The 24,004-nt window shown below is 36.1% G+C and overlaps 1 protein-coding gene across 1 annotated transcript in view; it reads right to left on the bottom strand.

The window, feature by feature from the left end:
• SCLT1 (sodium channel and clathrin linker 1) overlaps positions 1–24,004 on the bottom strand; it is a 249,471-nt gene that overhangs the window by 107,944 nt on the left and 117,523 nt on the right. The window contains exons 10-13 of the mRNA XM_052655079.1: positions 17,553–17,643; positions 13,619–13,710; positions 7,273–7,450; positions 861–959 (exon numbers count right to left, since the gene is read on the bottom strand). Of these exons, the coding sequence (XP_052511039.1) occupies positions 861–959; positions 7,273–7,450; positions 13,619–13,710; positions 17,553–17,643 (460 nt within the window). The remainder of the gene's footprint in view (positions 1–860; positions 960–7,272; positions 7,451–13,618; positions 13,711–17,552; positions 17,644–24,004) is intronic.

Below are 24,004 nucleotides of genomic sequence, written 5' to 3'. Positions count from 1 at the left end.
CAAATATTATGTCCTCCCTTTTTCTTCATATGTAGGCAAAGTTATATTTCCAAGATAGTTTATTTTTAAAAATTTTTTGTATTTATTTATTTGGTTGTGCTGGGTCTTCTTTGTGGCATGTGGGATCCAGTTCCCAGACCAGGGATCAAACCCAGGCCCCCTGCATTGGGAGTGCAGAGTCTTGGCCACTGGACCACCAGAGAAGTCCCTCTAAGACAGTTCTAACTTTCATAAGGCTCAGAATTCAAACCAAGAAACAATTCTTTACTTTTAACACAAAAATGCAAGAGTTAGTTTTAATAATGGAATTGTAAACAGTAACACAATTCACAAACTGTATGGTATCAGCATAATGTGACTGAATAGCCCTGGGCTCAGTATAGCAAGGAGAAGGTATGAGTCTAAGTTCTGGCTTTAATTAGTATAAAATTTTGAGTGAATCAATAACCTCTCATGGGTTTAAGCCTCATTACCAATGAAGTAAGAGATTAAAGCAGATTTCTTAGAACTCTTGTTCTAAGATACTGCAAATAACAGGATATTTTCTTCTTTTGCTTATGGATCCCAAGATTCTTTTTGATCTTTCTTGACGCTATACTTAAGGTGAGTTAATCTTCACTATATTCCTAGTCTAAATCTCTCTCCTTCCCACTTACTAACCCACTACCTCTATTTCACTCCAGCTCTAATGTTAGGGGCTACCATCATGAGATGATTTTTATGTGAAATTTAGTACAGCTGATATAACCAGTTGATAGTTACTTACCTAGGTTCATAAGGCAAAAACTCAGGTAGTAGATAGTCTTAAGCTGTGAAATTCTATAAAATTTTGAATTTTAAATATAATTAAAACTCCTTACCGCTGTCCTGGTTCTTAGGGAAGCGTCTTGCACAATCTGAGAAACCGTTTCTTTCATTTTCTCTATATCTTCTTGTTTTTGCTTCTCCTCAAGCAGAGCCTTCAGAAAATAATTTGATGTTATTATAGATCACATCATTATTAAGATTATATAATAAGTGGGTAAAAACCTGTCTACTAATTACTTTCTTAAAAACATACATCTTATTTGGAACTTCTGAGACATCTCTAGTTGGAGATCTTGTCTAAGTTATGACTGATATTTATTTCCTCTAACTTCCTCACCTGATCTTGTCCTCACTAAAAAATTATTATTCTTTGATATTTATTTCAGACAGTACCATCACTCTTCTGATCCCTACAGATGGAAATTTAGAATTATGTTTGAATTTTCCTTCTCTTTTATTACCTATGTAAAATTTATCAAATTTAAATGTTATATTCTTGGAGAAACCTCTTAGGCTTTCCTTTCTATTAATTAATTAATTTATTTATTATTCCATTCCTTTCCACTATTTGGTTTTATTCAAATTATGTCACTTGTCACCTCATAACTCCATCACGGCAGATACCACCCACTTCATCTCAATGATATTTCTAACCAACCAATCCTTTTCATTTCCCCTTAAAAAATACTCTTATGATCCTAGTTCTGTTGTCAGTCACACCCCATTTCTTTGGTTTTTTGTGGAACAAAACTTTTAAAGTCTGCACTTGCTCATTTCCAAAACTTGCTATTATGTTTGCCCTAATCAGGCTTTCACCATCATCTCTACACTGCTAACTCAAGAGTCACCTCTGAGTAATTATCTTATGTGATCTGTAAAGCACTACTTGAGATAAAAATTTTCTTTTCCTTGTTCTACTTTCTTTACTTTGCTTTTAGCATATCATAATATTGGTTTTCCTCTTAACTCACTGATTATTCTGTTTGAGTCTACATTGCTGTTTCTTCCTCTTTCCTTGAACCTCTTTATTAATGGACAACCCAAGACTGAGTTCTTGGTCTTTTTCTCTATTCAAATCCATCTCTTGGTGGTCTAATCTAAACTCATGGTTTTAAATATCATTTATATGCTGACAAGTCCCAAGTTTATATCTCTAATTCAAATATCTTCCTGAACCTGGAACTCCTAAAATTTTAGGTTTGAGTCAATCTTTTTTTTTAAATTAAATATCATTACTTACTAGTGGTTCTCTGTTTTGACCCCCACTATCTTCCAAAGATACCATACACATTCCTTTCTCTATTTTTTGTTTGTTTTGTTTTAATAAATTTCCTCTACTTATATAGGTAAGCTAGTGAGAAGTAACAGCTATTCTGATATAACAACGTTGTCAGGGAGAATGGGACAATGGGAAAAGGAAGTTTCATAAGAAAACCATGCTAAAGCTGTCTTTCATGCCTGTTTGTATGACTGGTTCAAAGAACTTTTGACTTCTTGGAACAAGCAACTGAAGGTGGGAACTCTCTGGTCATTAAGCAGTGAGTCAAGAGGGAACTTAACACACACTGCAGACATAAACATGAAATTTGACTCAAGACCAATTTGTAGACTTGAGACCTGGTTGAGAAAATTTAAGGGACAAGCACTGAGTATCACTACTATCTTCTCTGTCCACTGTGCTCCATACAAAATAATCATCTTTATGATCTGATGTTAAGAACACTCATATGGTAAATAATTTTACCCTGCTCTTAATTTTTCTAGCTAACTTAGGTGTTTAGAGGAATTTCCAAGAATATTGTGCACTTTGTGCCTTTCATCCTAGTTCTAACAGACAGTATTCAGATCACCATTCATTGATGACTACTGATGGACTCAGATATGCACATGACACCACCCTTATGGCAGAAAGTGAAGAGGAACTAAAAAGCCTCTTGATGAAAGTGAAAGTGGAGAGTGAAAAAGTTGGCTTGAAGCTCAACACTCAGAAAACGAAGATCATGGCATCCGGTCCCATCACTTCATGGGAAATAGATGGGGAAACAGTGCCAGACTTTATTTTTCTGGGCTCCAAAATCACTGCAGATGGTGATTGTAGCCATGAAATTAAAGGACGCTTACTCCTTGGAAGAAAAGTTATGACCAACCTAGATAACATATTGAAAAGCAGAGACATTACTTTGCCAACAAAGGTCCGTCTAGTCAAGGCTATGGTTTTTCCAATAGTCACGTATGGATGCAAGAGTTGGACTTGAAGAAAGCTGAGTGCTGAAGAATTGATGCTTTTGAACTGTGGTGTTGGAGAAGACTCTTGAGAGTCCCTTGGACTGCAAGGAGATCCAACCAGTCCATTCTGAAGGAGATCAGCCCTGGGATTTCTTTGGAAGGAATGATGCTAAAGCTGAAGCTCCAGTACTTTGGCCACCTCATGCAAAGAGTTGACTCATTGGAAAAGACTCTGATGCTGGGAGGGATTGGGGGCAGGAGGAGAAGAGGACGACAGAGGATGAGATGTCTGGATGGCATCACTGACTTGAGGGACGTGACTTTGAGTGAACTCCGGGAGTTGGTGATGGACAGGGAGGCCTGGAGTGCTGCGATTCATGGGGTCACAAAGAGTCGGACACGACTGAGCAACTGAACTGAACTGATTAATGCAGAAGACCACTGTATCTACTACTGTGGGCAAGAATCCCTTAGAAGAAATAGAGTAGGCCTCTTAAGTCAATAAAAGAGTCCAGAATGTAGTGCTTGGGTGCAATCTCAAAAATCACAGAATGATCTTTGCTTGTTTCCAAGGCAAACTATTCAACATCACAGTAATCCAAATCTATGCCCTGACCACCGATGCTGCAGAAGCTAAAGCCAACCAGTTCCATGAAGATCCACAAGATCTTCTAGAACTAACACCAAAAAAAGATGTCCTTTTCATCACAGGGGACTGGAATGCAAAAGTAGGAAGTCAATAGATACCTGGAGTAACAGGCAAGCTTGGCTTTGGAATACACAAATGAGGCAGAGCAAAGGCTAACAGAGTTTTGACAAGAGAACACACTGGTCATAGCAAACACCCTCTTCCAACGCCACAAGATATAACTCTACACATCAACATCAACAGATGGTTGATAACAAAATCAGACTGATATATTCTCTGCAGCTGAAGATAGAAACGCTATATACAGTCAGCAAAAACAAGACCAGGAGCTGACTGTGGCTCAGATCATGAACTCCTTATTGCAAAATTCATTCTTAAATTGAAGAAAGTAGGGAAAAACACTAGACCATTCAGGTATGACCTATATCAAATCCCTGATGATTATACAGTAGAAGCGACAAATAGATTCAAAAGATTAGATCTTATAGACAGAGTGCCTGATGAACTATGGATGGAGGTTCGTGACACTGTACAAGGGGCAGTGATCAAAACCAATGGACTGGTTCCAAACTGAGAAAGAGTATGTCAAGGGTGTATACTGTCACCCTGCTTATTAAACATATGTGTAGAGAACATCATGCAAAATGCCAGGCTGGATGAAGCACAAGCTGGATTCAAGATCGCACAGAGAAATATCAACAACCTCACATATGCAGATGACACCACCCTTATGGTGGAAAGTGAAGAAACTAAATAGCCTCTTGAAAATGAAAGAGGAGAGTGAAATAGCTGGCTGAAAACTCGACATTCAAAACACTAAGATCATGGCATTTGGTCCCATCACTTCAGAACAAATAGATGGGAAACATGGACAGACTATATTTTTGGGGGTTCCAAAATCACTGCAGATGGTGACTGCAGCCATGAAATTAAAAGATGCTTGCCCCTTGGAAGAAAACCTATAATCACCTAGACAGCATATTAAAAAGCAGAGACATTACTTTGCTGACAAATGTCTGTCTACTCAAAGCTATGGTTTTTCCACTAGTTGAGTATGGATATGAGAGTTGGACCATAAAAAAGGCTGGGCACTGAAGAATTGATGCTTTTGAACTGTGGTGTTGGAGAAGACTCTTGAGAGTCCCTTGGCCTGCAAGGAGATCAAACCAGTCATTCCTCAAGGAAATCAGTTCTGAATATTCACTGGAAGGACTGATGCTGAAGCTGAAACTCCAATACTCTGGCCACCTGATACAAAGAACTGACTCACTGGAAAAGACCCTGATGCTGGGGAAGACTGAAGGCAGGAAGAGAAGGGGAGCACAGAGGATGAGATGGTTGGATGGTATCACTGACTTGATGAACATGAGTTGGAGCAAGTTCTAGGAGCTGGTGATGGACAGGGAAGCCTGGTATGATACAGTCCATGGGGTTGCAAAGAATCAGGTACAATTGAGTGACTGAACTGAACTGAATTCTGATCACAGAAGGGAATACTATCTGAAAGACATAAAAAGTACTTTAGCATTCCCACAGCTTAGATTTGGATGATTATTTTTTTATTTCCTAGTAGTGTCTTAAGATGTAACTTTCAGCTTGTTTTGTTTTTAATAGTCCTCTTGGAAAACCCTCTATCACGTAAGAAAGGAAACATACACAAAGTATTTCGTTTGTATTCTGCATAGTTCTCAGTTGAGTACTATACATGTACTAGGTACTGAATAAACGTTACTTCAGTGAAATAATAATTTAATGACCCCTGAGATGGGAATACCAGACCATGTGACCTGCCTCTTGAGAAATCTGTATGCAGGTCAGGAAGCAACAGTTAGAACTGGACATGGAACAACAGACTGGTTTCAAATAGGAAAAGGAGGACATCAAGGCTGTATATTGTCACCCTGCTTATTTAACTTCTATGCAGAGTACATCATGAGAAACGTTGGACTGGAAGAAACACAAGCTGGAATCAAGATTGCTGGGAGAAATATCAATAACCTCAGATATGCAGATGACACCACCCTTATGGCAGAAAGTAAAGAGGAACTAAACAGCATCTTGATGAAAGTGAAAGAGGAGAGTGAAAAAGTTGGCTTAAAGCTCAACATTCAGAAAACAAAGATCATGGCATCCGGTCCCATCACTTCATGGGAAATAGATGGAGAAACAGTGGAAACAGTATCAGACTTTATTTTTTGGGGCTCCAAAATCACTGCAGATGGTGATTGCAGCCATGAAATTAAAAGACGCTTACTCCTTGGAAGAAAAGTTATGACCAACCTAGATAGCATATTCAAAAGCAGAGACATTACTTTGCCGACTAAGGTCCGTCTAGTCAAGGCTATGGTTTTTCCAATAGTCATGTATGGATGTGAGAGTTGGACTGTGAAGAAGGCTGAGTGCTGAAGAATTGATGCTTTTGAACTGTAATGTTGGAGAAGACTCTTGAGAGTCCCTTGGACTGCAAGGAGATCCAACCAGTCCATTCTGAAGGAGATCAGCCCTGGGATTTCTTTGGAAGGAATGATGCTAAAGCTGAAGCTCCAGTACTTTGGCCACCTCATGCAAAGAGTTGACTCATTGGAAAAGACTCTGATGCTGGGAGGGATTGGGGGCAGGAGGAGAAGGGGATGACAGAGGATGAGATGTCTGGATGGCATCACGGACTCGATGGACGTGAGTCTGAGTGAACTCCGGGAGTTGGTGATGGACAGGGAGGCCTGGTGTGCTGCGATTCATTGGGTCGTACAGAGTCGGACACGACTGAGTGACTGAACTGAACTGAACTGGTGGCTCAGACGGTAAAGCATCTGCCTGCAATGGTGGGAGACCTGGGTTCTACCCCTGGGTTGGGAAGATCCCCTGCAGAAGGAAATGGCAACCCACTCCAGTACTCTTGCCTGGAAAATTCCATGAACAGAGGAGCCTTGTAGGCTACAGCCCATGTGACTGCAAAGATCACATGACTGAGTGACTTCACCTCACTTCATGTAAGGGAGCCAGAAACATTAAAAACAAATTTTGTGACTTCTATGAACTAAATACCATTAAATGAAAGTGGTAAAAGCCAAAAGATATGATATGTGATAGCACAGTAATCACAATTGTGAGAGGGTTAAAAAAACAAAGAACAGTTAAATCTTCATAACTAAATTTACTTCCTGTCAATGAAGCTTCTTGCTGTATTAATTACATAGGTAATAAAGGGGAAATAAACATTAATAAGATTCATCTTATTCAAGTGAACAAAATAGAGTATACATACTGCAGTAAATTGCTTCAGATGATCTTTTTTAAGTATGAGACTACTGGGATGAAGATTAGTTACACGAGGATGGAGATATAAAAGAAGTCTGATATGAAAGTTTTAGGAGAGGGCTGACACTATCATATTTTATGATGTTAGGTCTTAACATCAAGAGAGCAGTATGTCTACCATTAGTGAGTGTAGCAATTTCATTCTCATGTGTTAATTCTGTAGTTACTGATTCCCTTACTATCAGGTCACATGGAGGAATGTTCAGCATTTCATTGTTTTATTTATTATATATTTATTATTATTTAATAAACTTGTTTACTAATTTTCTTACCTGATTTTTTTGAAGGTTGGCTTCTTCTAGGAGTTGCATGCTATTTCTGGCTCTTACGATAGCTTCGTATTTCTCATCTTCTAATTCACTGCACTTTGCTTGTAACACTCTGGTCTGTTCCTCTAGATGTGTTCGTTCTGCTCTTAATTGGGTGGCTTCTTGAACTGCCACAGATAATCTAAAAATTAATAGTTCCATTTAGAAAGTTAAAAATTTTTAAAAAGGAAGAAGGAGACAGGAGATTTCCAAAGCATCTATTACAGGATAAGCACTATTCCAGTTACTTTCACATGTATTTTCTCATTTAATTCACATAAAAGTTCTATAAAGTAGGTTTCAAATATTTCCATTTAAAAATAACAAAGACCCAGAGAGCTTAAACATTTAATTACGGTCATATGAATAAAGAGCAATGGGGCTTAGACGAGCCTAGATATCCTGACTCTGACTGCATTACACTTTGTACATTTTTCTACTCACACTAATTCATTCTGTCTTAATAGTCACATGACAGTGTTATAAAGCAAATCCTTAAAAAATAAGTTATTCTGTTTATTTGGTCCTTTTTTCTTTTAGCTTTTTCCTTGGCTCCTTTCCTTATGCTCTATCCAGGTAACCCATGTTAAAATAATGCATATATTTAAATATTTTTTCCATGTTCATAAAATCATATGTATGATTTTTATATACACACATACACATAAATATACATACACAGTATATACACATCTATCCATAGGTTTTTAAACATAATTTTTCCTGTTATAAAAACTAAGATCATAGTATACACCCTTTTCTGCACTCGCTTTTTAATATTCAATAATGCCTTATAAAAATCACCTCAACCAATATAACCAGGAACTCTTTTCTTTCTTAGTCTGATGGATGTAACTTCTCCTCACTGTTAATTTGTATCTCCCGAATTCCTGGAGAGTTTAAGCATTTTTTAAGTTTGTTAGCTAAGTGAACTGTCTTCTTTGAATTCCCTCTTCATATCCTTTGCCCATTTTTTTTTCCTGATGGCTTATTTACTTTGCTTATTCCTTTATAAGAAGTTTTTGAATATTAAGATATTTAACCTTCAGTTTGTTCTATATGGTGCAAATACTTTTTCCCAAATCTAGTTTTTTGTTGTTACCTATTGTCTCTATTTCAGAAATCTTTATTACACTAAAAACGCTCACTTTAATATAACTAAATTTGACTATTTTTTTCAACATCTGGGATTTTTTTAAAAGATGATCTCCCTTATCAAGAGATTGTTAATGTAAGCTCCTAGATTTCCTCAAAAAAAGTTATGCCCTAACACTTTTAACCTGTAAATCTTTAATTAATCTGGAATTTACTTCTGAATGTGCTATGAGAGAGGAGTCCAATTTAACTTTCTTCCAGATTGAGAGCCAGCTGTATGAGTACCTTTAGCAACTGATGAACTGAAATAATCCCTTATCATATCTAAAATACGCAAATATGACTTACTAATAGATTGTCATGACTCACTAATCTATTTGTCTATTTGATGCCCAAGTCATATTGATTTGATTATAGTGGAGTTACAGGATAGTACATTCAGATCATCAGCTTCATAATTTAAAGGTTTCCATAATTTTATAACATAAAAGATGTATTACTTTTGTTATTATTCTCATATAGCACTTTTACATGCTCTGCAGCCAAATCTTATATGAATCCTTTCTTTCAGCTTACTAAAACTGGGTCAAGTTCCCTCTTTATAATAATAGTAACAGCAATGATAATCACAAACACTTGTAAGAGCAGTCTTTGTGCTAGGTACTTTATGTAGGTTAAAGAAAACATAATCCTCAATATCTTCAACAATGCTATGATATAGGTTACAGCATTAGCCTATGATGTAGGATATGAGGTTATACTATATAAACTAAATGGGGTAGGTTAAAACATTATTTTATAGATAGATAAACTGAAGTACAAAGAGGGTAAGCAACCTGCCCAACATTATTGATCTAGTTATTGATGAAGCTGGAGTTTGAATTCAGTCAGTTTGTGCCCAGAGTCAGTGTTCCTAAAAACTATACTATACTGCCAAATAGAAACTTCCACTTAAATTATACTGATTCAACTCACAGATCCATAACTATACAGCAAGAGGCTGTCATTTCAAGTTAAGTTGGTTAATACTAAAATTCAGGGTACCAAATGAAAGTTTGCATACTGAACTTTATCACTCCCCTCTGCCCCCGACTCTTCAGTTTTAGGACACACTCAGGTTTGTGTGCTTCAATTCCCAGCCACATCAAAAGGCTGATGGACCCTACTTTAAACTTTGGAGAAATTAGGCCAAGAGAGAGCACCCTCAGACTCTGATATCTGAGGACTGTCCAAGGATCGCTCACTAACTCAATATAATACTGCCAGACTATAAGACCACTTATACATACCTATCTACCTATCTACTTTCTGGTGTCTTACTTTTTGGATAAAAAACTGAGATATAACTGACATACAACATTACAGTCAACCCCCCATATCTGTGCTTTCCACATCACAGATTAACCAATCACAAATCAAAAATACTTTTAAAAATCCAGAAAACCTCCAAAAAGTAAAACTTAATTTGCTATGCATTGTCAACTATTTACATAGTATTTATATTGTATTTGTAGGTAACCTAGAGATGATTTAGAGTATATAGGAGGATGTGCGTAGGTTATATACAAACACTGCAACTACTTTATAAGAGATTTGAACATCTATGGATTTTGGTATCCACAGGGGTCCTGAACCCAAAACCCAGTGGACACTGAGCGACAATTATATATTAGTTTCAGGTATAAAACATAATACTTCAGTATCTGCATATATTTTGAAATAACCACAATAAGTCAAACTCATATCACCACATATACAATTGAAATTTTTTTCTTGTGATGAAAACTTTTAAGAGCTATTCTCTTAGCAACTTTCAAATACACAATACAGTATTATTAACTCCAGTCACCATGCTGTATATTACATCCCCATGACTCATTTTTTTTATATAATAGGAAGTATATACCTTTTGATTACCTTCACCTACTTCTGCCACCCCCGACTCCTTGACTCTGGCAATCACCAATCTATTCTTTGTATCTATGAGTTTGGTTTTTAAAAATAAGATATGTTTCATGGTTTTGTGTATGGGCCATGCTAATTTTCTCTGTATGTTCCAGTTTTTAGTATATGTGATGGTGAAGCAAGTATTCTGGTATCTTACTTTTAAATATCAATGGATAGAATGGATCATCAAGCCTTTGAAGGAAGACAGACAGGCATACAGAAAAAAACGAATGTTCGAGAAAGCAGAAACAATGCAGATGGCAGAATAAAAAACAATATTTTAAAATACTTAATAAAGAGACAATGTAACATTTATCTGTACTAAGATACTATAGAAAAAGAAACATTCAAAGGATAAGAAATGGCTCTTTAAAAAATTATGATAGTTAAATAAAATATTCAACAAATGGTTAACTAGAAGAAAATTTAAAGAAACCTCCAATTGTCACCCCATGGACTATATAGTCCATGACATTCTCCGGGCCAGAATACTGGAGTGGGTAGTCATTCCCTTCTCCAGGGGATCTTCCCAACCCAGGGATCAAACCCATCTCCCACATTGCAGGTGGATTCTTTACCAGCTGAGCTACCAGGGAAGCACCCAAGAAAGGAGAAAATAAATGAACAAATGGACTATGGGACAGAAAAAATATGAAAATGAGAGAATCAATCCTTTAGATCCAATATCCATCCTTTAGATCCAATATCCAGCTAATACTATGTTTGAGAAAAAAAAAATGATAAAAAGGAATAAAATTATTCAACAAGAACAATAAAAAAAACCCTGAAAAATTCCCCCAAATTGAAGAACATCATTTCTATATTGAAATGTCCCCAGTAAAATGAATGAAAAATAATTCTTACTAAACGTACATGCTGTGCAGTTTTAGAATATTAATTGTGGCAGCAGTGGAGTGGATGACCCTGCAAGTCATCAGGGGAGGGGGAACCAGGTCAAATAGAAAAATTTAGAATTCTGAATGAAAGGAATTTTTAAGGTAAAAATTATTTAAAACCTAGAATTTCCAACATAGGATTCATTATTCAGTCAAACTATGAAACACCTTTAAAGGTAAAATAAAGATATTTCTAAACAATGTTTTTAAGTACACCTTCCATGTGTACTCAGGAAGCTGAGGGGAATGACATCTATTAAAATGGGGTGGAGGCAACAAAGGACAACAAAGAACAGTGGTTCAAATTTTGGTCTTATTGGCATATTCTTTGAAAGAAACACCAAATTTAAAAATATGAAGAGGTAGTTTAAAGCAATTTTACTCATTTCACTCCAATCTTATTCAACAGAGCAGATACAAACTAGCAGTCTTTCCCAAAGAACTGTCATTCCCTAGAGATAATTCCAGTCCCCATAAGTTATCTAAAAAAAGTGGGGTGGGGGGGTGGGTGGCTGTCTTTGGAAGATGGCAGGAAATGATTTATGCTTCCTAGATGTCTGTGGCATTTGAAAGAATCACAAATAATAATTTTATAAATAAGTAATATGTGTTTGATTTTACAGAACAAAGATGCCCATTAAAAACACAACTTTTCAATCTGGTAGTTCCATTAAATAGGATAGATTTACATCTAAAACAATGGCTGAACATCAGACACACACCAACTACACTAATAATTCTGCTTTGTCTTATATAAAATAATAGGAGTTTTTAAATTTTAAAGTAAAACATTTTTATCACAATAGAAACAATATTAATTTAATAGCTCAAAAAGACAGTCAATGTAAAAACTTCCTCTTCAGAGGCACCTAGCTGAATACTGAACTTTAAAAAATACTCTTAGATTTTCTTACATATGCAGGAATCCCTTCTTCAGAAGCTTTCAATTAAGTTATAACTTTATACTAAAAGCCAAACAAAGAACCCTGAAAATCTCAAAGCCTTAAGTACTAAAAACACAACTTAAAGCACGGATGAACAACTTGATTCCTTACGAAGTACTATCAGAATCAAAGGAAGTGAAGTTCACTTATTCAGATTTCACCATTTCAAGTCTCTAGCATTTAGGTGCATAACACAGAATGCTACTAAAATAACAAATAAAAAAATCTACAACCACAGACTTTTTCTCTAAGGTAAACAAAAAATAAGCTCAAGAAAACAGTCAAATATTTGACCAACTACTGAAACATTTAGGGGGAAAAAAAAACCCCAAAACCCCAGCACTTAAAAATAACAACTTCTTTCATCAGAATCTCAAGTTAGCAGTTAAAATCATTTAGTTCTGAACAAACTGTGAAGAAAGAAATTACTTTCATTAACATTTTGGAGAATAAGAAACAGAAGTCCAAAAACACTAATTTTTTCTGAACAAACACAATCAGCCATGGATCTGTGACTAGAACTGAGATCTCAATTTTGATGTGCTTATTTCAGTAGACTATTTCTGAGTATAACAGTTTCTAATCTACAGAGTGGATTTTTTAGCTATAAACCATAATGTGATTTTATGGGCTGTAGTCACTGTATCTTTAATAGACCACAAATGACAATTTTAATGTTTCTTAAAGGAGTATGCAACAAGTATGCATTAAGGTAGCAATTAAAGACAAAGCTACAAAATATATTTAAAAAGTAGTGTGCGTGCTCAGTCGCTAAGTCGTGCCTGACTGTTTGCAATGTCATGGACTGTAGCCCTCTGGGTTCCTCTATCCATTGGATTTTCCAGGCAAGAATTATGGATTAGGCTGTCATTTCTTTCTCCAAGGGATCTTCCTGACCCAGGGATCTAACTCATGTCTCTTGTGTCTCCTGCATTTGTAGGTGGATTCTTTACCACTGCATCACCTGGGGAAGCATCCTAAAAAGTAGCCCAGACCTTCAAAGGAACTGAAAATTACTGTTTCATAAGACTTCAGGGAAAACATCAACAATGATTTCTCAAGTATTTTTTCTCATGTATCTGCTCAGCAAGGAAAGGATTTTTCTATATAATTTTTACCCAACTTCATTATCTCTTTTCCTGTTTTAAGGTGAAAAGGAACATTTTTAATTCGGGGATTAACTAAACTTGACTAACACTGTTTTGGAGAAAAAGCAAAGAGAGAAATGATCTCTGAGTATATGTTCAAAATATATGTTCAATCTTTTGAATATGACTTTTAAAATAAGCAATATCCAACAAAATAGATTTTAAACCTATGATTTATAGTTTGTTTAGCACTTAAAAAAAACAAAGTATAATAAACAAATTCTAATATGGAATAACTTTTGAAGCTTGTAGATAAAGCTAGATGTATGTAACAATTTACCTTGCTTCTAATTGTTTCATACTAGATTGTAACTGCTGTAAGCGCCTATCTGATGCTTCTTCTCTTCCTTGCGCAGAAACCATATCCTCCTCCTAGAAAAAAAAAGAAACTGAATGTTTATGTTTAGTACGTAAAAATTCAATACATCATTAAACAGAATAAATAAAACACTCTAAAGCTATTATATTGATAGAATTTCATATATAAGCTTCAGTCAGTCAGTTCAATCACTCAGTCATGTCCGACTCTTTGCAAGCACATGGACTGCAGCACATCAAGCTTCCCTGTCCATCACAACTCCGGGAGCTTGCTCAAACTCATGTCCACTGAGTCAGTGATGCTGTCCAACCACCTCGTCCTCTGTCGTCCCCTTCTTCTGCCTTCAATCTTTCCCAGTATCAGGGTCTTTTCCAATGAGTCAGTTCTTCATAACAGGTGGCCAAAGTGTTGGAGTTTCAGCTTCAGCATCAGTCCTTCCAATGAGTATTCAGGACTGACTGCCTTTAGGATTGACTGGTTTGATTTCCTTGCTGTCCAAGGGACTTCAAGAGTCTTCTCCAATACCACAGTTCAAAAGCAAAGCAATACTACTTTGGGAACAGAGCATGCATATACTAAAAAAGGGGAAGAGAAAAAGAAAGTGCAAGTGAAAGTCACTCTGTTGCTGCTACTGCTGCTAAGTCGCTTCAATCATGTCCGACTCTGTGCGACTCCATAGAGGGCAGCCCACCAGGCTCCCCGGTCCCTGGGATTCTCCAGGCAAGAACACTGGAGTGGGTTGCCATTTCTTTCTCCAATGCATTGAAGTCGCTCAGTCGTGTCTGACTCTTAGTGACTCCATGGACTGCAGCCTACCAGGCTCCTCCGTCCATGGGATTTTCCAGGCAAGAGTACTGGAGTGGGTTGCCATTGCCTTCGCTCAGTCATGTCCAGTTCTTTGTCTCCCCACGGACTGTAGTCCATGGAATTATCTAGGCCAGAATCCTGGAGTGGGTAGCCGTTCCCTTCTCCAGAGGATCTTCCCAACCCAGAAATCGAACCCAGGTCTCCCACATTGCAGGCTGATTCTTTACCAGCTGAGCTATTAGGGAAGAGAACCTATCAATAATTATGTATAGGTAAAACAATAATCGAATCAGAAATTGTATATGGATTTTTACCACTATTCCAATTATTTCTGTATAGTGCAAGTCTAACAAAATAAGACAGTGATTTGTAGGCAGATAATCTGCCTTTAGAGTATGTTCTCTTAACCAAGTTATGCTGCATTCCATTATAATCATAAACAGAGATTCTTGAAATAGTGATGCATCAAAATTAATAGGTTTTATTTGTACCATCTTTATAAAAATTTCCTGTTCATCCTTTCTTATCTCTTGGTGTGTTGGCTTTATTTTGCCCTCAACTTTGAAGCACAGTTCTATTAGACACAGAATTCTTAATGAGCACTTTTTTCCCTTCACTACTTCAAGTGTACCACCCCAGTGTTGCTTTCACAGTTTCTTGATGACAGGTCCATCTATCTCTGTTCATTTTTCTGTTGCTGCTTTCGAGTTTCTCTTTATAACTGGCTGTCAGTTTTGTCCTGATGTGTTTAAAGTGATTTTCTTAGTGTTAATCTTACTAAGGGTTCACTGAGATTCTTGAATCTGCTAATATTTTCTACCAAATTTTGGAAGTTCTGCCCCTTACTTCGGCAACTCGAATTACACTTCTCTTGGCTTACTTCATGTCCCACAGATCTGAGGTCCTGTTCATTTTTCTTCCATCTTTTAAATGCTATTCTTTGAACAGGAACATTTCTGCTCATCTATCTTAAAGTTCATTGATTATTTCTTCTGCTTGTTCTAATTTTTATTGCTGTTGTTTGGTCGCTCAGTTGTGTCTGACTCTTTGTGACCCCATGGACTGCAGCACGCCAGGCTTCCCTGTCTTTTACTATCTCCTGGAGTTTGCTCAAACTCATGTCCACTGAGTCCATGATGCCATCCAACCATCTCATCCTCTGTCATCCCCTTCTATTCCTGCACTCAATCTTTCCCAGAATCAGGGTCTTTTCCAATGAGTTGGCTCTTCATGTCAGATAGCCAAAGTATTGGAGCTTTAGCTTCAGCATTAGTCCTTCCAATGAACATTCAGGATTGATTGGTTTGATCTCATTGCTGTCCAGGGGATTCTCAAGAGTTTTTTCTAGCACCACAGTTTGAAAGCATCAATTTTGAGCCCATCTAATAAAATCTTTATTTGGGTTGCTGTACTTTTAAAATCTAGAATTTCTATTTTTAAAATTATTTTCTAGTTCTCAATTAAAAACTCTTTATCTTTTTTTCCCACTGAAATCTTATTTTACTCTAATTTAAAAATATTTTCTTTAACTATTTGAACATATTATAACAGCTTATTTGAAGTCTTTGCTTGCTAAATCCAAAAGCCAAACCCAAACTCAGTGAAAAGTGAGAAGTTTCTATCAACTTCTTCTTCCCTCTTCCCCTACCAATTATACTTTAGTATCTAGTAAGTTTTGATTGAAAACTGGATAATAAAGATAATGCATCACAGTTTCTCTAGATTCTATTTTGTTCTTTCAAGGATTATTAACTATTGTTCAGTTTAGGCAATTACCTTACCTAGATTCACACTCTGGGGTGTTTCCCCTACAGTGTGCAGCAGCTGCCATCTGTGATTTCATTTTTTGTCCCCACTGTTGCTTTTCTAGCTAGGCTCCCTGGGAACCAGCTGTGCCTGCATAATTTGAGGATCAGTCAATTTTTGAGCAGAGGGAGGGCTCGTCCTCTTCGTGGATTCATTGCTCTTACAGATTCCCTGGTAATTTCTAGCTGCTCTGCTGGCTTTGGGCTCTGTCCACTGATACTTCAAATATTAGTGCTTCAGCATTCAGCTGCTCAAGCTGCACACATCTCGGGAATGTACTCAGTTATAAAAAGCAGCAAACCTAAACATCTAGTTTCATATGGCTATATCTTTCAAGAGTTCTAGCCCTAAACTTTGATTTGAGCACTATTATAGTGTTAGTCGGTCAGTTGTTTCCAACTCTTTGTGACCCCATGGACTGTAGCCTGCCAGGCTCCTCTGTCCATGGGATTCTCCAGGCAAGAATATTGGAGTGGGTTGCCATTTTCTTCTCCACGAGCGCTACTATAGGAGCCTATAAAGTTTTTGCTTGCTGAAGCCATAGCTGCAGGGATTAGGGAGAACTCTGAGGCCAGAAAGTTAAAAACTCATGATTCTTATCTCTTTTGGTGACTGTTTTGGGGAGTGCTGCAGTGTTTCAAAAAACCCAATTTTTATAACTATTATCTATGAGATAGATAATAAAAGCTTAGCTTTGCATAAGCTTTTCACAAATCTACCGTTAATGGAAATCTATAACCAATTTTCACATATTAGGAAATAAGGCTTAGAGAAGTTACATAGCTAGTAAGCACCAGAGTTAGAGTTTTAATTATTAGATTCATCTAAATCTAAAGCCTGACCTCTCCATGACACTCTCTCTATTAAAATCTTCTCTCTGTAAAACTTCTCTATTACACATAAAACGAACCAGTCTTCTTTGCCAATAAATAACACAAAACATAGTATTAAACAAAGGGTAGTATTAAATACCTCTTTTCCATTTACATCTAACCAGTTAACCTAAACTGGATTTTACATTAACATGTACTTCAGCAATGATGTGTTAAGGGATGATTATGATATCATGTTTATTAACTTTAAGGTATGGTGAATAGGAATAAAAAGTTATTTCCAGTGTTATAACTCAGCTTCCTAATTTCATATTCAGAGGACAATAACATGATTAATTCATTTTCTAGCAATCCTCTTTAACACCTAATCCAAAACAGATCGACAATAAAATACACAGAAAACAAAGCTACAGGCATCATACCAAGTTGTCTTGGAAAGAGGAACATACCTTCTTCTGCATCTGTCCCTGAAGGTCTTCAGTCACTTTAGTTAACTCTTCCACTTTTGCTGCTGCAACTCTCAGATCTAACTTGGCTTGCCTAAAATACAAAGTAAATTAACAAATACTGTTTTCATAGATGATAAAAATTTTTTAAATTAGAAAAGAAACCTAAATTTGGTAAAATCGGTACTAACCACAATATATCTAAGAGTAAATCTAAGAGATATTGAAAGATTCTTTTATTTCTATTGAAAGACCTCTCTATGTGGAAGAGAGTGAAGAAAAACCAGAGCTGAAAGGATGAGTTCAAAGTGGAAGTCATTAATACCTTAATTGGATAAATTACATTTTATATTCAAATAATTCAACAGATTTCATGAAGAACTTTATCATCTTGATAAATTACAAGAATGTCAGTGCTTTATGTATACTACAGCTGTGTCTATCATTTCCTGAATAAAGTTAGAGAAATATTGCTTATTGGCCTTTCTATGAAAATGAACCCAAGTTTGAACACCTTGATCATTCCTTACACACTGGAAGTATAACAACCTCTTAACATAATGGACTGAAACATGTCTCAAGATAGTCTAATATTACTTTCTTTACAAAGGACAAAGGACAAGTTTCTGAATGTTTTAGCAGAATCAATTAAGTTTTAATATCTTGACTCCCCACAAAAAAAGATTTTAGAATAATAATACTTTCTAAAACAAAACAAAAAAAGATTTTTAAATTAAACACTAAGTGGAAATACAGAACATGTGGATTATGGGGAAAAACATACATTTTTAGGAAGGAAGGTATTTTAGTGTAGGAACTGCCGATATTTATTTCTTAATTATATTTTATGTATGTATTATAAATACAAAGCATACCAGTGCTATTGAACCCAAAGAAATTATTTTATGCAAAACTCACAATAAATGTTAATTCATTACCTTTGACTTTAACAATATCTATAATTACATAACTAATTAGCATAAAACAACAGGAAATAAAAATCTAATAATACCTAAAATGTTTCAGGTAGTTATTAGGTTCCAGGATCTGCCTTAAATGTTCTGTGGATATCGTCTCACTTAACAATAACTGTGAATAAGTCCTATTTTTATATCAAACTGAAGTCAAGCCAGTATGTTGACAGAGGTTAGCCAACTTGCCTATGGATTCAAAAATAAGTAATGAAATAGGTATTTAAGAGTCCTCTAGATATTTGTTGTTGTTATTCAGTTGCTAAGTTAAGTCCAACTCTTTGCAACCCCAGGGACTGCAGCATGCCAGGCTTCCTTGTCCATCACTATCTCTCAGAGTTTGCTCAAACTCATGTCCATTGAGTGAGTAATGCTGTCCAACCATCTCATCCTCTGTCAACCCCTTCTGCTGCTCCCAATTTTTTCCAGCATTAGGCTCTTTTCCAGTGAGTTGGCTCTATGATATACTGTTGCCGAAAAATGGTACCAATAATGTTTCATAAGATTATGCACTTAAGAATAAGCTTTGTTTTAAATGAACCCAATTTATAAAAATATGACATTAGCCATAAAATATATGTTTTCTATGCAAATTGATTCACCAGATGACAAAACAAAAACAACTTCAAGACCACCTTACACTAATGCACGTAAAACGTAGACTAAGAGACAATGTCAGGAGAGCATCTACTATATGAATCAATCAACAAATCTACCAGTTATAAAATTCTATGTATTTTAAAAAGAAAAACTTCAGGAGTAAGATTTTATATAGTAATGATAAAATTCAGTAACCTCTGAACAAGCAAAGCACCCACTCTGATTTGGCTTTTTTGCCTTCAGAAGAGGGATAATAATGCTTATTCTACTTATGCCATGAGATTGCTGAACAGGTCAAAATAGGTAATATACATTAAAGTGCCTGTAAAGTATAAACAACTGGGAGGCCAGAGCATGATTAAAGAAAAAAAAAATGTGTTAGAGATACAGAGCGAATGAGGTGCAATATGGAGAACCTGCGAGTCAGGAACCCAATTCTGTGAGCAATCAGTGTTGTAGTTTAACTCAATTCACTTGACCACAAGAGTATCTCAGCAGTCTCATGTCCCACAGCAGAAACGTGGATTCGATAATTTTCCAAAACCAAGACTCCGGACTAGATGGTTTCCTGATTTCTATCTACTCTGCCCAGTGATTCTAACTGGTATCTCAGTTGTGCATTCCATTTCTACTTCCATTGCCCAATCACTGGCCTCATCATTATTTCTCAGGACTATCCCAATAAATTACAAACTGATCTCCTGACTTCTGGTCTTCTCTTTAATGCATCCTACCTGCCCCACCCCCCCACCAAAAGTAATCTGATGATAAAAAGTCTTGTATAATAATGATTTCTGGATTCCTCACTTCTTTGGGCATATAATCAATACTCCTCAGCATGGTTTATAAGGTTAGTCTCATCTCTTGCTAGTTCCCCTCATGTAATTTATGTTCCTGGTATAACAGACTACTAACTCCATGTTTCTTTAACACAACCTTGTTTATTTTTTCACATTTGACTTGAGTAGATTTCTTTTGCTTTTACCGATAAATTCCTTAACAACCTTCAAGACTTAGCTCAAAAGTCTCCTCATTTCAAGTCTTCAACTTCCAGGCAAAAGTCTCTAGAATGTCAGCTCTCATAATTCATAATACTTTACATACTGTTAACAGATACTCCTCTCGTGGAACTGTGAGTTCATGCGAAAAAATATGGAATGTAGGATCATTAGAGGCAAGGGTCATATTTTATTAGTTTTCAAATCCCCATGGATAGCACACTACCTGGCATGTGGCAGACAAGCAAATGGATCATCAATGAATCAGAGAGAGCACGAAAGGAAAGGAGACAGAGGGTCACGGGTTCCACTCTGTCTTGATATTTTACTCAGATCTTGAAGGTCCAATTTTTTATTCATGTGTGGAAATCCTAAAAGAATAATTTTGTGAACAGTTCTTCAAAATGTATCTTATTTGAAGCAAAGCCTTTCATTTGAAACAGAATCTCTTAAGTTATATTCCCTAAAACATACAAACAGCTATTATGCTTTTTGAGGAAAATACACAGTAAGTTATATATACTTATTTATTCCTATACTGTTCTACAAGACAGAAAAGCAATAGATAGCTCTTCATATCTACTTCTGACATGAAATACTGAAAAATATTCTAGAACTAAAGTCATGAGATCTATCCTTTACACTTGGCTCTATCAGCTCAGGAGACTGTGAGAACTGAGCCAACGACTTCTCTCAGGTTCAGAACTGAGGCCGTAAAACAGAGATAAAAACAATTTTCCTGCATAACTCACAGAAATATCATAAAGATCAAATAAGGCAATGCCTATTAAATTACTTTATAAACTTTACTGTCAGTACAATGCAGTCGCTTAGTCGTGTCTGACTCTTTGTGACCCCATGGACTGCAGCATGCCAGGCTTCCCTGCCCATCACCAACTTCCAGAGCTTGTTCAAATTCATATTCATTGAGTCCATGATACAATCCAACCATCTCATCCTCTGTCATCCCCTTCTCCTCCTGCCTTCAATTGTTCCCAGCATTAGGGTCTTTTCCAATGAGTCAGTTCTTTGCATCCAGTGGCCAAAGTATTGGAGTTTTAGCAGTTTATACAAAAGTAAGCTATCATCACAATCTTGCCTCTTTTTAGATTTTGAGTTGTCAGGAATGGTGTGGTATTGCATTAATTTATAGCTGGTTTGCAAAAGCTTGAGGGATGCCTGAATGTCTGGCCTTGCCTCTGGGCCAAAAAGTAAAAAGTGTGATTTATGGTGTGCTGCTTAAAGTCTGAATCTCCTCTGGTAACCCTCAAACACAATCTGTTTGCTGATGGCTTTCACCTGGTATAACTAGTTAGGCGGCCGGACTGGACTATGTGATCGGACGGGCAAAGAAAAAAAAAACAAAAAAACACCCAAAACTTCTCTGAGTTTTTCTGAAGCCAAGATTCACTGTACACATCTTGGTGGCTCAACCTGGAGACAAAGCATACCTTTGCGTGCATAAAGACCATAGAGCATTTGGGCCTGGATGTCACTTGGGCCTCCTAAGCTCCCCCTGTGCTCTTTTACTTATTATTGTATAATATCCTTAGCCTTTAAATAGAAGCTTATGTGACTATGCTCTGTGGAGTCTGATGAGTCACTTCAAATATTCAAACTTGTGAAATCTTTAAAGTTTCAACAAAAATAATTCTAATTTTATTTTATGAAGGAGCTTTAATAACTAGTTATACTATTTTACATTTAAATGTTTTAGATACATAAAGAAAAGTGAAAGTGCTAGTTACTCAGTTGTGTCTGACTCTTTGCAACCCCATGGACTGTAGCCTGCCAGGCTCCTCTGTCTACGGAATTCTCCAGGCAAGAATACTGGAGTGGGTAGCGATCCCATTCTCCAGGGGATCTTTCCCACCCTGGAACTGAACTCAGGTCTCCCACACTGCAGGCAGATTCTTTACCGTTTGAGCCACAAGGGAAGCTTGTACATCCTTTTATAAAGGTCAAAACAAGTTTTCATTAAAAAAAAAAAAACTGATAAATAAGAATAGTTACATTTTATTTTTGCTAAAAGGAATATTTTTAAAAGCACATTACTTTTAGGTATGCTTCTTTGTCAAGCAATTTAAAATTTCTGAGATTTTTCTTTAATGTGATTTTCATCACTCATTAAAGAAGTTTGATCTTTAAAAAGCAAAGCTTTGTTCTGTTAAGAAAAGTATAACCAAATATAAAACATATGATATACCTCAATGTAGTTTATATAAGCATACACTTAAATTATAGCATTAACTTGGACAGAAATTAAATGTTTTAATTATAAATATCTTTAAGATTTGAATCCATTTTAAGATAAGTTTTTATCTGTCTTTTTCAGGCTCGTGTCAAGAGAATTCTAGAAATGTGTACAGTATTTATTTCACACAATGAGAAGTGATAACATTCTGAAAAAAAAAAGAAAAAGTGCATACTTTAGCAAGTTCATGTGCAATTATCTGTAAAATAAAGCCAATCACTTATGCTTAAAAATTAGAAAATCCCCAAACAATTTTAGACAAAGTTCTGAATTTCTAAGATCACTTCTGATTTTAGAAAACTGACTACAAGTAGCAAAACTGGAAAAAGTTTAACTTGTCTCTCCTTTTAATCTTTAGTAGCAGTCTAATGATTAAAAGTTTTCAAAGGACAGAAGACTACAAAGAAAGCAACAGATATTAATAATCTGTGTAGTGAGTTATCAAAACCTTAAAACAGAGGCTACTTAGTCTTGAAAACAGTTCATTTGTATATAATTTTTTACATAATTCAAAATTATATATAATTCAAAATAGTTCAAAATCCCAATTTCTATGTTGAAATATAATTTTCCATCAAACCAGTCAGAAACAACTGAGTGACTAACACTTTTACTTTTCAGTAGTAGTTCTCTATACTTTCTTTGTACAAAAGCAAGCATTTTGTAAATACATTATGTACAGCCTCTGAGTCTTATTCATTCAGAATGTCAGAGTGGTACCTGCTCATCTCTGTTTTTCAGAATCTCTACAGATAATTCTGATACACAGCTATGGCCTTAGATTTTACTGAATAACTGCACAATCAGTATGTTTACCATCACAAAGAGACTGTAAACAATTATTTCAAATACAGTTTTAGAGTTATATGACTCTGGGTACCACTGACAAAGTATAACATATTAATTCACTTTCTATTATTAACCAGGCTTATGCAATGGGCATACTCAAAAAATGTTTACTAAGTACCTGTGACATCTAGAACACAGAAGGTGTTCTTTAAGGTAATACAAAACACACAAAAATAGGTTAGATACCGTAATCTTTAGGAGGGCCACAAAGCACACTTTAAGCATCACAAAAGACTGAAGTATTATGATTCAGAGTAGGTAGTACATTTGCATTTAGTTTAGGGAATATTAAAGTGGGAGGTATTGAAAGTAAGAATTGGCAGAGGCCGGACAGTGAATCTCACAAGCAGAGATCTCACAAGAGTAAATTTACTCACAAGAGTAAATCTTAAAAGAGCTTCAGGAAGGAACAAATAAGTTCAAGCATAAAGGTAGGCAGGTGTAGGGCTTATTTAGGGAAGAAGGGAAGGAAGACTGAAAAAGGCAATGGGGCCTACAACGTAAATGACCTTAATTGACAAGTTAGGCAATTTATATTAATTTAAGGCCAATGGAGAGCTACTCAAATATAATGGGATCAGAGCTACACTTTAGGAATTTGAATAAAAGGCAGGGAATGTCCTACATGAGTGATAGTAACGATAAGCAAGCAGTTCCACTGGGAGAGATGGCACAGACTTTAGAGAGACAGAATTTAAGGGATTCTATCCATTCACTCTTTGAACAAATATTTATTGAATGTTTATAATATTCCTTGCACTATGAATATAATCTGGACATGTT

Source organism: Budorcas taxicolor, chromosome 17, assembly GCF_023091745.1.
Source record: "Budorcas taxicolor isolate Tak-1 chromosome 17, Takin1.1, whole genome shotgun sequence".
Classification (NCBI taxonomy): Eukaryota; Metazoa; Chordata; class Mammalia; order Artiodactyla; family Bovidae; genus Budorcas; species Budorcas taxicolor.
The sequence above is the reverse complement of the archived record's forward strand: the minus strand, read 5'-3'. Positions and strand labels throughout refer to the sequence as shown.